The sequence below is a fragment of the Quercus suber genome, unplaced genomic scaffold (genome assembly GCF_002906115.3).
Source record: "Quercus suber isolate HL8 unplaced genomic scaffold, Cork oak 2.0 scaffold_364, whole genome shotgun sequence".
Classification (NCBI taxonomy): Eukaryota; Viridiplantae; Streptophyta; class Magnoliopsida; order Fagales; family Fagaceae; genus Quercus; species Quercus suber.
The window spans coordinates 617,258-630,848 of NW_027069816.1; the positions used below are offsets into that span (position 1 = coordinate 617,258).

At 36.8% G+C, this 13,591-nt stretch overlaps 1 protein-coding gene across 1 annotated transcript; it reads left to right on the forward strand.

Moving 5' to 3' along the window:
• The first annotated feature begins 984 nt into the window (after nucleotides 1–984).
• LOC112032171 (serine/threonine-protein kinase 52) lies at nucleotides 985–6,570 on the forward strand. The gene is made up of 6 exons (XM_024064933.2): nucleotides 985–1,502; nucleotides 2,482–2,603; nucleotides 4,758–4,954; nucleotides 5,096–5,270; nucleotides 5,967–6,101; nucleotides 6,191–6,570. The coding sequence occupies exons 1-6, from the start codon at nucleotides 1,154–1,156 to the stop codon at nucleotides 6,395–6,397; spliced, it is 1,185 nt and encodes a 394-aa protein (XP_023920701.1). The 5' UTR covers nucleotides 985–1,153; the 3' UTR covers nucleotides 6,398–6,570.
• The last annotated feature ends 7,021 nt before the right edge of the window (nucleotides 6,571–13,591 follow it).

Below are 13,591 nucleotides of genomic sequence, written 5' to 3' on the forward strand. Positions count from 1 at the left end.
AAAATTAGATCATGTAATGTAATACAAGTACAAGACTCTAGGCAAGAAAATAATTACTTCAATATCTAAAATTACCAATTTTAGGACGTAAAAAAAGAACCACTATTATTAGATAGTTTTTTAATTATTTTTATTTTTATTTTTATTTTATATAAGCGCTATTATTAGAGAGTCATTAACAGTATTCATTCTAAAAAAATGTATAACATCTTACTTTAAGTAAATGTGTTATATTTTGTCTAAAAAAAGAAAGTAAATGAGCTATATATATAACTAAATCTTTTCCAAAATTCTGCTTGCTCTTATTTTTGAGGACGTCAGGAATTTAAATTTCTTCCTTCCACCATTACAGCTATTTAAATATCAGATAAAACTTAATCTTAACTAAAGGATCAGGAAAGATTTTAATTTTTAAAATTAAATTCAAATACATTGGTACATTGAATGTTAGTTTTAGAGATAATAAATTCATTGAATCATTAACCAATGCAATTTAAAAAATTAATTAAATTTAATATAACTATATGTTCTTTTTTTTTTGGATATCTAATACTATTACTCAATTTATATCAAATAGTATATCCTATCCTCAATCAATTTTTTTTTTTTGGGAAAAATAAAAAATATTCATTGAATCAATAACGGATGCAATCTAAACAATTAATTAAATTTAATATAAATATGTGTTATTTTTTGGATATCTAATATTACTCAAACTATATCAAATAGTATATCCTATCCTCAATCAATTTTTTTTTTTTTGGAAAAAAAAAAAAAAAAAAACGTAAATAGGGAGAGAGACATCCTAGTGGGTCAGAAGCACACGTTACGGTCAGGCAGTTCCATGTGCCCACATGGATGATGAATTGTGGAAGAAAATACTAATTAAAAAAAAAATACTTTAATTAAATTAATTTTAAAAAATTACATATTAATTTATTCAATTACATATTAATTATTTATTATTTATATTTGTAGAAGGAAAAACCAGAACTCTCAGAAATACCACCACCACCAACAACAACTTCATAGTGAAAGTACAAAAACCAAGCAAAGTTTAGCTCAGCACTCACTGACTCTGCTCTGATCTCTCTGTCTCTCTCATACACACACACACACACACACAAAAAGAAAAAAAAAAAGAGAGCAAAAGATGGAGAAAAGCAGTGATGGGTTTGTTCGTGCAGATCAGATTGATTTGAAAAGCTTGGATGAACAGCTCGAGAGACACCTCAACAGAGCGTGGACTATGGAGAAGAACAAGAAAAAAGAAGAAGATAGTACTTTTATTAACAACAACAGCAACAATAGTAGTAGTATTCTAAGTACTAATAATAATGGTCTTAACCTTATCACCACCACCACTACCGCCACAAAGGTTGTGAAGAAAGAGAGGAAAGAGTGGGAGATCGACCCCTCTAAGCTCACCATCAAGTCTGCCATTGCTCGTGGCACCTTCGGCACCGTCCACCGTGGCATCTACGACGGCCTTGATGTCGCTGGTCACTCTCTTTCTCTCAACCACTTTGTCATTTTTAGCCTTTTATGTTTTTCTTTGATTGTTTGAACTCTGTCTCAAAAAAGTTTGTAACTTTACTCAACCAAAGAGAAAAAGTTCAATTTTTTTCAATTGGGTTTGGTTTGAAAACTCCATTTTTTGAGATTTCATTTTCTTCCCATCAAAACCCAGTTCTTCTTTTTTTTCCTTTTTTGACTTTTTTTTTTTTTTTTTGGTGCTGATGTTTTGTTTTTACTATTTTCTTTTATTTCTAGAGTATATTCTGCTTTATGAATACTGTTTTTTCTTGTATTTTTTTTACATTATATGTCATAGTTTCTTGATTATTGGACTATTGAACTGATTCCAACTTGGTTTTTGCATAAATGCATGTGCTTTTGTTTGATCAATTTGGTTGATTTTGATAGTATATTTTAATTTGGGGTTGGTCCCATTTGGATTAGGGGGACCATTCTGGTTACTTTTGCTACTTTTCTTTTTTATTGCTAATTTTTAATCTCTATAAGAGAATTCAATCGACTCTTATGAAGATAACCAACGATTGGCTATTGTAAATGAATGTACTCTTTTGAAATCCGTGACTCACACACGGGCTTGGGTTGAATTTTGCTGGTGATTGCAATTGCTTGGTTGATGATGATGATGTTGTTGTATTTCTGAACTTTCATGTGATCACAGCTGTTGGTTTAAGTCTTATCAGCTAAGAAAAACAACAATTCTAAAATAGTATGGTATCCAAAGATTAATATTTGGTTTTTTAATCGTCTTAATTTAACAAAACTAAGATCTATGTGGTTTCTTTGTAATATTATCTAAGCCACTTTCATTATGTTTGTTATGTTGGGTGGGTTCACTGGGTTGCATTTGTTACAAATGACTAACAATATTACCCAACAAATCCAAGGGAAAAAAAAGTCATTAACAGTGGTTTTTTTTTTTTTTTTTTTTTTCTTGATCATTAGTTAAAATGCTTGATTGGGGTGAGGAGGGCCATAGGACTGAATCTGAGATTGCTGCATTAAGGGCAGATTTTACTCAAGAAGTTGCTGTCTGGCATAAGCTGGAACATCCTAATGTTACTAAGGTTAGTTCTATTTTTCAATTTCTTTTTCATCTCTTCTTCTATATTTATACAAACCATATTTGGATTCCATATGCTTCTATATCGCTCATGATGATTGGATTGAGCAACTCATATATCTAGCTTACGTGGTGAAGATTATGGAAGCTTTAAATTTCTTCTTACCTTTTTTATGAAATTATTGATTATGATTCTATTGTTGTTGTTTCTTGATATTCCAATAGCTTTGCAATACCACTAAAGTGACATATGAACCTCGTGCTCTTGAATGCTTACTTAAACATCCAAAATATTGATAGACATCAATAATAAAGGGAAAATAATAATAATAAACATGAATCCTTAGTGACCATTGCTTTTGATTATAGTGAACTCAATATCCGTTGGAACAAATTAAACTAATGGATGTTTTATAACTGAACTCTCCTATAAAGTTTCATTTATTTTGCCATTTGGTATGCATCATAACAAGATGTTGAGCAACTCATTAGTGTGTGTGTGTGTGTGTGTGTGTGTGTGTGTGTATATTTTAAAATTTTATAAGTAATATACAGGAAGTATACATAGATTTGAAAAATAGAAAGAAATGAAAGAAAGAAAAGGAAGCTGAAAGATTAGTGATACAAGTGCAAAGAGTCTAAAAACTCCATCAGAGAAAAGGTTGAGGTAGTAGGAGCGCGTGTCACCCATTTGAAGAGAGTTTTCAAGAAAAGAAACTTGATTCGATATAGCCATCTCCTCCCCCTCAAATATCTGTTGATTTCTTTCTCTCTAAATGCACCATAGAATACAGGCTGGCCCTGCTCCCCATGCAGATCCATACCTACAACTCCTCATCATTACCTTCCAAGACTCCATCATTAATGTTGTTGAATGACCCATGAAATTAATCATCATCTAACTGTGTTTGGTTATATTAATACCATATGTGGTCCAAGGACGTTTTCTCTTGATATTACCAGATCAAGATGGCTGAGTACTTTTGGTGAATATGGAGCTAAGGAGTATGGCCATTTTGGATAACCAATTTTCTTGCACATGAGAGATCTTTCTAGATAGATATGGAGGCACTTCATCTTCATTGTTACGTTACCTCCTATTTTGCAATTTTTTAGTACATCAAATAAGCTCAAATGCTGCTGGCCAGTACAATATATTTGTGCACAGAGGGTAACAAACTAACAATGATATTGCTGCTCCATATCTTTAAAGATGCAGAAATTCAAACATCCATAGCTATTAAGATGTTCTTGAGCTACCTAAACCTAGTCATTGCATGGACCTCCATGGTAGTGACACAGATGGAAAGGCAAGCTGTTGTCAAACCTCAGCCTTTTTCAGTTGAAGCCAACATCAATAGAGTCGTGGTCCCCTACAACTTATCCACTACAAGGGCAAAAAGAATGACAAAGGGAACAAAGATGGATTTCAATTCTGGTTGAAACATGCTATCACATGGGACTTGGATACCAATATATATACTTAAAGGAAATGCCTTATTTATATAATCATTTTGATCAAGAGACTGCTTTGTCTTTGCTGTTCCTTCCTATATTTTGGGCCATTTGACTAATATCACAAACCTTAAATTTTTAACCGTTGAGGGAAGCCTCAATCCTTGAAGGAGAGAAAAAATGGAGGGGGGCTGTGGGTTTGGGGGCTTCTAATTATTTTGAATAGGGAAGCCTCAAACCACTTCTTTCATGTTGATTTCCAATATTCTTTACTTTGATTTTCTCTATTTCATCTCTTGACTCCCAATGACATAGTGGCAATTCGAGAACTGTTGCAGTTTGAATTTATTGGAATTTAGTGATTAACTAAAAGAGTTAATGCATTTGAATATTTTAGAATTTTGAAGGTTGCAATACATTTAAAGGTTGATTCATTTTATCTCTAGTTTGGTTTGTTTGTTTGGTGTTTTTTTTTTTTTTTTTTTAATAAATTTAAATTTTTTAAATATATTTATTTTTTACAATTCAATAGTTGGGGAGGAGGGATTTGAACCCTGAACGTCTCCGTTAGAAACACCAAGAGACGTCACTTGAGCTACAAGGCTCTTGGTGTCTTTTTCTAGAAAATAGTGTATACTTAACAATATTCTGTCATGCTTCGTCGTATCTCTTACCTTTAACATCCTGGTCATTCAAATTTCAGTTTATAGGGGCGACAATGGGCACATCAGAACTACAGATACAAACTGATAATGGTCCAATTGGCATGCCAAGTAATGTCTGTTGTGTCGTCGTGGAATATCTTCCTGGGGGTGCTCTGAAAGGTTACCTCATAAAGAACAGGAGAAGGAAGCTAGCTTTTAACGTCGTTGTCCAGCTTGCACTGGATCTCGCTAGAGGGTACTTACCATCTGTATCTTGCTCTTTGTTTGTACTTTTTTTCTTTGTAGAATTTCAATTAAAAAATGACATGTGACTTGGAATTTTTTTTTTTCCCCCTGTTTAAGTTCTTAGAAGGCTCATATGTACTGTATCTTGCAGGTTGAGTTACCTTCACTCGCAGAAGATTGTTCACAGAGATGTAAAAACGGAGAATATGCTATTGGACAAGACACGTACAGTAAAAATTGCTGATTTTGGGGTTGCGCGTGTTGAGGCTTCAAATCCTAATGACATGACTGGGGAGACAGGGACACTTGGTTATATGGCTCCTGAGGTATGCTCATTTTATTCCCTCCTACTTGATAATTTTTTGACTTTGACTTCGAAACCATATAAAAAACTTCTCATCAATTCCTCTGGGACTTTTGCTTCTATTTGTACTTGGGGAACAAAAAGAGATCTTGCTTTGTGGGCGGATGTCTCTCATAGTGCAACTAATGTCTCCATCAATCTCAAGTCTAATACTAAATTTGTCTTCTCATTGTCTTTGGTAACTTGTATGTATCCTCTTAGTACAATGAGGATATTGTACTGGTCCTAATATTTCAGCTATTATTCACTATTACCCTAGCAAACTGTAATACATGATTGCTCAATCCAAAATTTGGAACATTTTCATTCAAATACACTAATCCAGAGATAAAAAATTTTCTTCTTTTTCTTTCTTTATTCACCTTTTTTTTAGTGACAACTTTAAAAAGCAATAGTAGAGTCTTACGTGATTAATAAACTGTTTGGGCAAAACCAAGCAAGAATTTTAAAATTTCAAGGTTTCCATATCACCTTTTAACTACTAATGAAACAATCTATATAAGTTTTACATAAGCAAAAGTGGCATGCCAAGTTCCTGTTTGCATTCCACATACCCTAAGGATCTGTGTTATAGGTAACTAAAACTAAAAAAAAAAACAGAAGAAACAATCGTTCAATGAACTAATTTTCTGTGATTTGTCAAATGGGTGATTTATAGGTTCTCAATGGCAGCCCATATAACAGGAAATGTGATGTCTATAGTTTTGGCATCTGCTTGTGGGAGATATATTGCTGTGACATGCCATATCCAGACCTTAGTTTCTCAGAAGTGACGACAGCTGTGGTTCGGCAGGTAACTTATCTGTGTGAATCTTATTGTACCCAACAAGCTCTGAGTGTCTCTGCTTGAGATTCCTTCTGACTAATTTATTTCTTACCTAGAATCTGAGGCCAGAGATACCAAGATGTTGCCCAAGTTCCCTGGCAAATGTAATGAAGCGATGCTGGGATGCCAGCCCTGACAAGCGGCCAGAAATGGAAGAGGTAGTCTCCATGTTAGAGGCCATTGACACATCAAAAGGTGGAGGTATGATCCCCGTTGATCAGCCTCAAGGTTGTTTGTGCTTCCGCAAGTATCGTGGCCCCTAAAATCTCTAGTCCCTTGAACAACTCGGTGTAATTATTTTGAAGACCAGAGAAACCTCAATTGTACTTAACAGTGAAGAGAATAGAATTTGGGATATCATGATGAGAGAAGCACATGGTGGTGGGTATAGGCTAAGGAGCTGTGCTACATTTCACTTTGTTGGATGGATGTAAATCTTTTATTTATTTTTCTTTTTTAAAATATATTTTTAGAAATACCTTTTGGGTTTACCAAATATGTGTATTTATNAAGTTATTGTATGTGTTGCAAACAATTATTGTATGGAAGGAGTTTGAATTAGATATTTGTTTTAATTTTAACTTGTGGAATGTATGGATCGATTTTTTATAAATGTGTTGTTGAAATAAACATGTTAATCAAATGTGAGGTTTTAATAATGTAATGACAGGTTACAAGTTAATATCAACGCCATGAAAATAATAAAAACAGAAAATAAGTTTTAGTGACAAATTTTTTCGTCACAAATATAGCAACAAAAAATTGTTTTAATGACGAAATATTTCGTCACTAAATGTAGCGGAATTTTGTAAGAAATGATTTTAGTGACGAAAATTTTCGTCGCTATATGTTCCTGGATTTTCTTAAAAATAGTTTTAGTGACGAATTTTTTCATCACTATATGTATTCGAAAATAGTTTTAGTGACGAAATTATTCGTCACTAAATATGATTTAATAAATTGAAATGGTTTTAGTGACGAAATAATTTCGTCACTAAATACTGTTTTTAGCGAGGAAAACATTTAGCGACGAAACGTTTTCGTCGCTAAAAGTTTTTTTTTTTATTACCAAATTGGACGTTTAGTGACGAAATATTTCGTCGCTAAAAGTCGCCAGGACTTTTAGTGACGGGGCTACAGCGACGAAACGAATTTCGTCACTAAAAGTCCAATTTCGTCACTAAAGGTTCTTAGTGACGAAAAACTGGATTTTTAGTGACGAAAATTTTCGTCACTAAAAATACATTTTCTTGTAGTGAGATGCGATGGAGGTGATCTTCACTTGAGGAAAGGTGTCCTCCCCTAGTTGGAGTTTGTTTTGTCATAGCCATATCAATGAAGCCGTCCAAGCAAATAGAGCAAAGCAAGACTTATCCTGTTGAGCAAGCTGGATAACATCTAAGAAGCTTGAGCAAGAATTAGTAGCAGCCATAAGTTCTGTAAGATGTACCTGCCATACAGTTGATAACATCGGGCATGACCAAAGGCATGGATAGTGTCCTTGGGCCCCAATTTACAGTGAGTGCAGATAGTCTCATTCATCATCTTCCTCTTGGCTAAATTCGCTTTCGTTGGCAAAGAAATAGACCTTTGTTTTGAATCTTTTGATCCTTATCCTAGTCAAACACACAATGTATTTTATGCATTTTAATGATGTAGTCATGTATGCTTAGCACTTATTATATTATATTATATCTTAATCCCAGTGAAAATTTTTATGATTTAAATTTCTTTGAAATCCAAATAGAAAAAACAAATGCTACTTTGTTTGGTTTTATAAGCTATTTATAATAAATCACTAAAATTATTTAAAAAGTCAAAATTTATATCATTAGAATCTATGGTTCAAAATTAAGTGGGTAGTCGGTGCTACATGTCTTGGGCTTGCCCCCCTGTCATGTAACCCTAATTTTTTTTTTTTTGGCATACATATAGGGCCGGCCCTAGGCTTAGGCCAATTAGGCCATTGCCTAAGGGGACCCAAATTTGGAGGCAAATTTTTTTTATTTTTTTATATATAAATATTTTTGAGAAATATTAAAAAATTTTAGTTTACATTTTTTTTTTCACTATTAAGAAATTCAAAGAATTAAGTAATGTTAGAGATAGAGATAAAACAAATTTAAATAAATAGGTCTTACAAATAGACGTATTATTAATCACAAGTAATTCAAATAGGAAAATGTTAAAAATACTATAAATTTTACTACATAATTTTTATTTATTTAATTATTTTTATACAAGATAAAAATTATACTCTAACTTAATCTAAGTATATATGTATGTGAAACTCTCTTCTAGAGACTTAAATTTCAGTCATCGCCTCCCAAAGCCTACAAGAACTTATACTTATAGAGTAATCATTGCACTAAGGGTGCATGGTAGTCTCCATAACTTTTATAATTTGATGTGACAATGAATATGACAGGTAGATTTTAACAAACTATTGAATGCATTTTTAATGAATATTTGTGATTAGTGATATATCTTTGTAATTCTCATGTTGTAAATTTTATAAAATTTTTAGTATTTTTGTAAGCCTCATGTTATTGATCACATTCATTACAACACCAGTTTGTAGTAAAATTTGTTATAATTTTAACATTTTCTCAAAAAAAAAAATCATATTAAAGAGTAAAAAGATTGGATTTAAAAATATATATATTATATGAAATACTAGTTAAATATTATTTAAGTGATAACATAAAGACCTTATTTGAAAATTTCGCCTTAGGCCTCTGAAACGCTTCGGCCGGTCTTGGATACATATGGGTGTATGAATAAGAGCAGAGCACATACATTTATGCATATTACTGAGTTTCATGTTAATAAAGAGCTACAATGGAAAGAGGTAGAATTTATGATTCTCTCCCATATGAAATCATCCTCTATATATTCTCACTGCTTCCACTAGATTGTGTTCAAATTGAAGTGCATGTGTAAGACATGGTCTGTGTTAATCGGTGACTTTGGAGCTTTACACTTAAAGCACTTAAGAGAAACATCTTGAGGGATCATTTGCTTGCACACCCATTGTATTTCTCGTTGCACGATTTCCTTTGTGAAGAGGAGAAAATAAGCTGACGGATCCGAGCAATGTTGATGGATGGGCCCATTAGGTGCAAGACTCGATGAGGACGGATTTGTTGGCCACGTGTCAGACAGAATCCCTATATGGGAATACTTGCGGCACACCTCCTAGATTCTAGGGGTAATTAGAGTCCTAGCGCAATTAGGGTTCTAGAAGCTGCGTGCATCGATGGAGATTTTCTTTATAAGGAATATGACTTGTCCATCACGTTTGGGACTCCTCAAGAGGATTTCTACAAGGAAAGACTTCGACTCCAAGTAAAAAAGGTCAACTTTCGACTATTATAAAAGCTCCAATACCCTCACAAATCGAGGTACGCATAATTAACCCCTCTCTAGCACTCTAAAGTTGAAAAGAGTTTTAACTTAACCTTCGGAGGGTATTTGGCCGGCACCACACCGATGCTCTTTGCGTAGGTCTTTCCCCTTTCTTGTGTTGTGCAGGTTGCATTCTGGGCGTGTGAGTACGTGTAGCTCACTGGTGATTTTTTCGACTTCATCAGTTGGCGCCGTCTGTGGGGAATTGCAGTTGAGATTCGTAAGCCATATTAACGTTTCCTAGACAAAAGGGTTGCATGGTACTCACTCGCTCGATGGCAATCACCAACGACGTTCAGGAAAAGGAACCACACACGACTGCCCTCGAGAGACAAGTTCAAACTCTCATTGCTGCTGTAGAACGCCTCACCAAACAAAATCACGACTTGGAAGAATAGCTGCACCAGAAGAACGCAGCACCGAATGACCAGCAAGGAGATCAAGGGACTAGCGTGGAAAGAAAAAACCAGGAGAAACCTGAGGGCAGCCACGCCCCAAGCAGACTGGAGAGGCAAAATTTGAACATGCCATCCCTCACGGATGCAACTCTGCCACATATTGTCACAGAGATGCAGGCGATGAAGGAGCAGATGGAGGTTATGATGAACGCACTCAAAGGACGGGTGTCTAGTGACCTTGACGACTTGGTCAACCGCACCGACTCGCCTTTCACCGCGGCCGTCAACTCCTTCCCCCTACCTCATAAGTTCCGCATGCCGCATATAGACAGTTACGACGGGGTGAAGGATCCACTGGATCATCTAGAGACCTTCAAGACCCTAATGCATCTTCAAGGAGTAGCGGACGAGATCATGTGTAGGGCCTTCCCTACAACGCTGAAGGGCCCGACGAGAATTTGGTTCAGCAGGCTGACGCCCAATTCCATCAGCACTTTCAAAGAGTTGAGCGCCCAATTCACGTCACACTTTATTAGAGGACACCGATTCAAGAAGTCCACGACCCCAAGTGGACGACCAACAAGGTGACAAGGTAACACTTAGTCACCTCAAGAAGTCCACGACCACAAGTGGACGACCAACAAGGTGACGAGTCACCTCAAGAAGTCCACGACCCCAAGTGGACGACCAAAAAAGGTGACGAGTCACCTCAAGAAGTCCACGACCCCAAGTGGACGACCAAAAAGGTGACGAGGCAACACTTAGTCACCTCAATAAGTCCACGACCCCAAGTGGACGACCCACAAGGTGACGAAGTAACTCTTAGTCACCTCAAGAAGTCCACGACCCCAAGTGGACGACCAATAAGATGACGAGGTAACAATTAGTCACCTAAATAAGTCCACGACCCCTAGTGGACGACCCACAAGAGCCAACAAGGTGACAAGGTAACACTTAGTCACCTCAAGAAGTCCATGACCCCAAGTGGATGACCAACAAGGTGACGAGGTAACACTTAGTCACCTCAAGAAGTCCACAATAAGGTGACGAGGTAACACTTAGTCACCTAAATAAGTCCACGACCCCAAGTGGACGACCCACAAGGTGACGAAGTAACTCTTAGTCACCTCAATAAGTCCATGACCCCAAGTAGACGACCCACAAGGTGACAAGGTAACTCTTAGTCACCTTAAGAAGTCCACAACCCCAGTGGACGACCAATAAGGTGACGAGGTAACTCTTAATCACCTCAATAAGTCCACGACCCCAAGTGGACGACCCCCAAGTGGACGACCCACAAGGTGACGAAGTAACTCTTAGTTACCTCAATAAGTCCATGACCCCAAGTAGACGACCCACAAGGTGACGAGGTAACTCTTATTTACTTCAACAAGTCCATGACCTCAAGTGGATGACCAACAAGGTGACAAGGTCACACTTGGTATCGACAGCAAGTCCATGACCAAAGTGGACGGACAAAAAATAAAATAATAATATGAAGTCCATGACCAAAGTGGACGGACAAAAAATGGACGTCCGCCAAAAAAATGGACGGCATCCGTCCATAAAGAAAGTAGACGGACGTCCACCAAAAATTTAAAAAAAAAAAAAAAAAAGGACGTTTCCTCATGTTTTCCCTCATTTCGTCCATTACCCTTCTCATTTGATCCATTTCTTTTTCCAAGTGAGGTACCCTCCGTGAAACGGTACCTCTCGATTGATTGTCAGTCTCAACATTCCTTTCCTCCTCTTGACTCTGTGCCTGTTCTCCAGCGTTCCGTTGATGAGGTTGTTTTCTTAACTCCAGTTGCCTAACCAACTCTTGGTTCTGACGAGTTAGTTCCGCCATAGCGGCAGCCATGGATTGCACATGTTGAAATGAGGGAGGTTGCATGGTAGGTGCTGACTGACGGTCTCGGTGAGGGTTACTAGAAGCGTCCCGACTATGTTGAGGGCCTGGACTCGTTGCTCTAGATCTTGTCCGAACCATTTCAACCCTTGATTGGAGAAAGACTAGAACTCAAAAAAAAACTAGTTCCCACAGACGGCGCCAACTGATACTTCCCAAGAAATTCTGATAGATTTAAAGGAATTCTAAGGAGTCAGTGGGCTGGAATGTCTCCGGATGTTATTGATCTAGTAAGATGAGTCCTGAGAAAACAAAGAAAGTCAGCAGAGAAGACCGGTTGTGGCCGGCCTTTGATTCTCCGATGGTAAAGTTAGAAAACTGGAGGATAGGAAAACTGTGTTTTTATGTTTCTCAAGTTCTTTCCGGAGAAAGAACAGAAAAGAAGAAGATCCTCTTACCTTTGCAGAGACAGGCCTTTATATAGCAGTAGAAATCAGTTACCTTTACCAATCGTTGTAGAGTTTGGAGGATTCAGTGTATAACTTCCATAACTGCCACAAGGGTTACCTCTTCAGAAACTGTGTTGAGACTTAAGTGATGCAGCTTTTGGCTGAAAGGGTGCTTAGTCCGTCTGTGAATTGACCTCGTCCGTCATTAATGATGGACGAGGTCTAGCTCTCTATTATCCATCTCGTCCGTCATTACTGAAGGACGAGATATGCAGCCCGCTCGTCCTACACTGGACGAGCTTAAACGGGCATTGGTGGTAACGGAGGGACGAGGGTATTAAGCACAGCTGAGCATTGAGGTGGACGACCATAAGGACGAGTGTTTGGACTTGGATGTTTTCTGGCACCATCAGATACATTGCCCCCGAGACGCGTGATGGAACTTTCAACCTTCAGGACGCGTTGTAGTCCTTTATTAGCGTCCCATTCTCAAGGTATTTTATTTGTCTACTTTGAGTCATGGACTTGCCGATGTGACTGAGTGTTACTTCGTCATCAAATTTTGTGTGTGTGTGTTCGTCCACCTTTGTTCATGGACCTACATTCGTCCTCTTTTTTTTTGTTTTTTTTTTGGGTCATGGACATGCATCCATCCACTTTCTTTCTTCCCTTTTTTTTTTTTTTTTTTTTTGTCATGGACATGCATCCGTCCACTTTTTTTTTTTTTCTTTTCTTGGTCATGGACTGCATCCGTCCACCTTTTTTTTTTTTTTTTAATGTGGACGTTCATTCACTTTCTTTATGGATGGATGCATGACATGCATCCGTCCATTTTTTTTTTTTTGTGGATGTCCGTCCACTTTCTTTATGGACGGATGCATGGATGCATGGACATGCATCCGTTCTTTTTTTTTGGTGGACGTCCGTCCACTTTCTTTATGGACGGATGCATGGATGCATGGACATGCATCCGTTAATTTTTTTTTTGGTGGAGGTGTCCATCCATTCCTTGGACATGCATCCCTCCATGCAACCGTCCACCTTCTTTTTTTTTTTTTTTTTTTTTTTTTTTTTTTTTTTTTTTTTTTTTTTAATGTGGACGTTCGTTCACTTTCTTTGTCCATTTTTTTTGGTGGACGTCCGTCCACTTTCTTTATGGACGGATGCATGGATGCATGGACATGCATCCGTTCATTTTTTTTTTTTTTTTGGTGGATGTCCGTCCACTTTCTTTATGGACGGATGCGTCCATGCATCCATCCTTTTTTTTTTTTTTTTTTTGGTGGACGTCTGTCCACTTTCTTTATGGACGGATGCATGGACATACATCCGTCCTTTTTTTTTTTTTTTTTT

Coding starts and splice junctions, on each gene's coding strand:
- LOC112032171 (XM_024064933.2), top strand. CDS start 1,154: ATGGAGAAAAGCAGTGATGGGTTTGTTCGTGCAGATCAGATTGATTTG. Junction 2,604..4,757: donor AACATCCTAATGTTACTAAG/GTTAGTTCTATT, acceptor TTCAAATTTCAG/TTTATAGGGGCGACAATGGG. Junction 6,102..6,190: donor CGACAGCTGTGGTTCGGCAG/GTAACTTATCTG, acceptor TTTCTTACCTAG/AATCTGAGGCCAGAGATACC.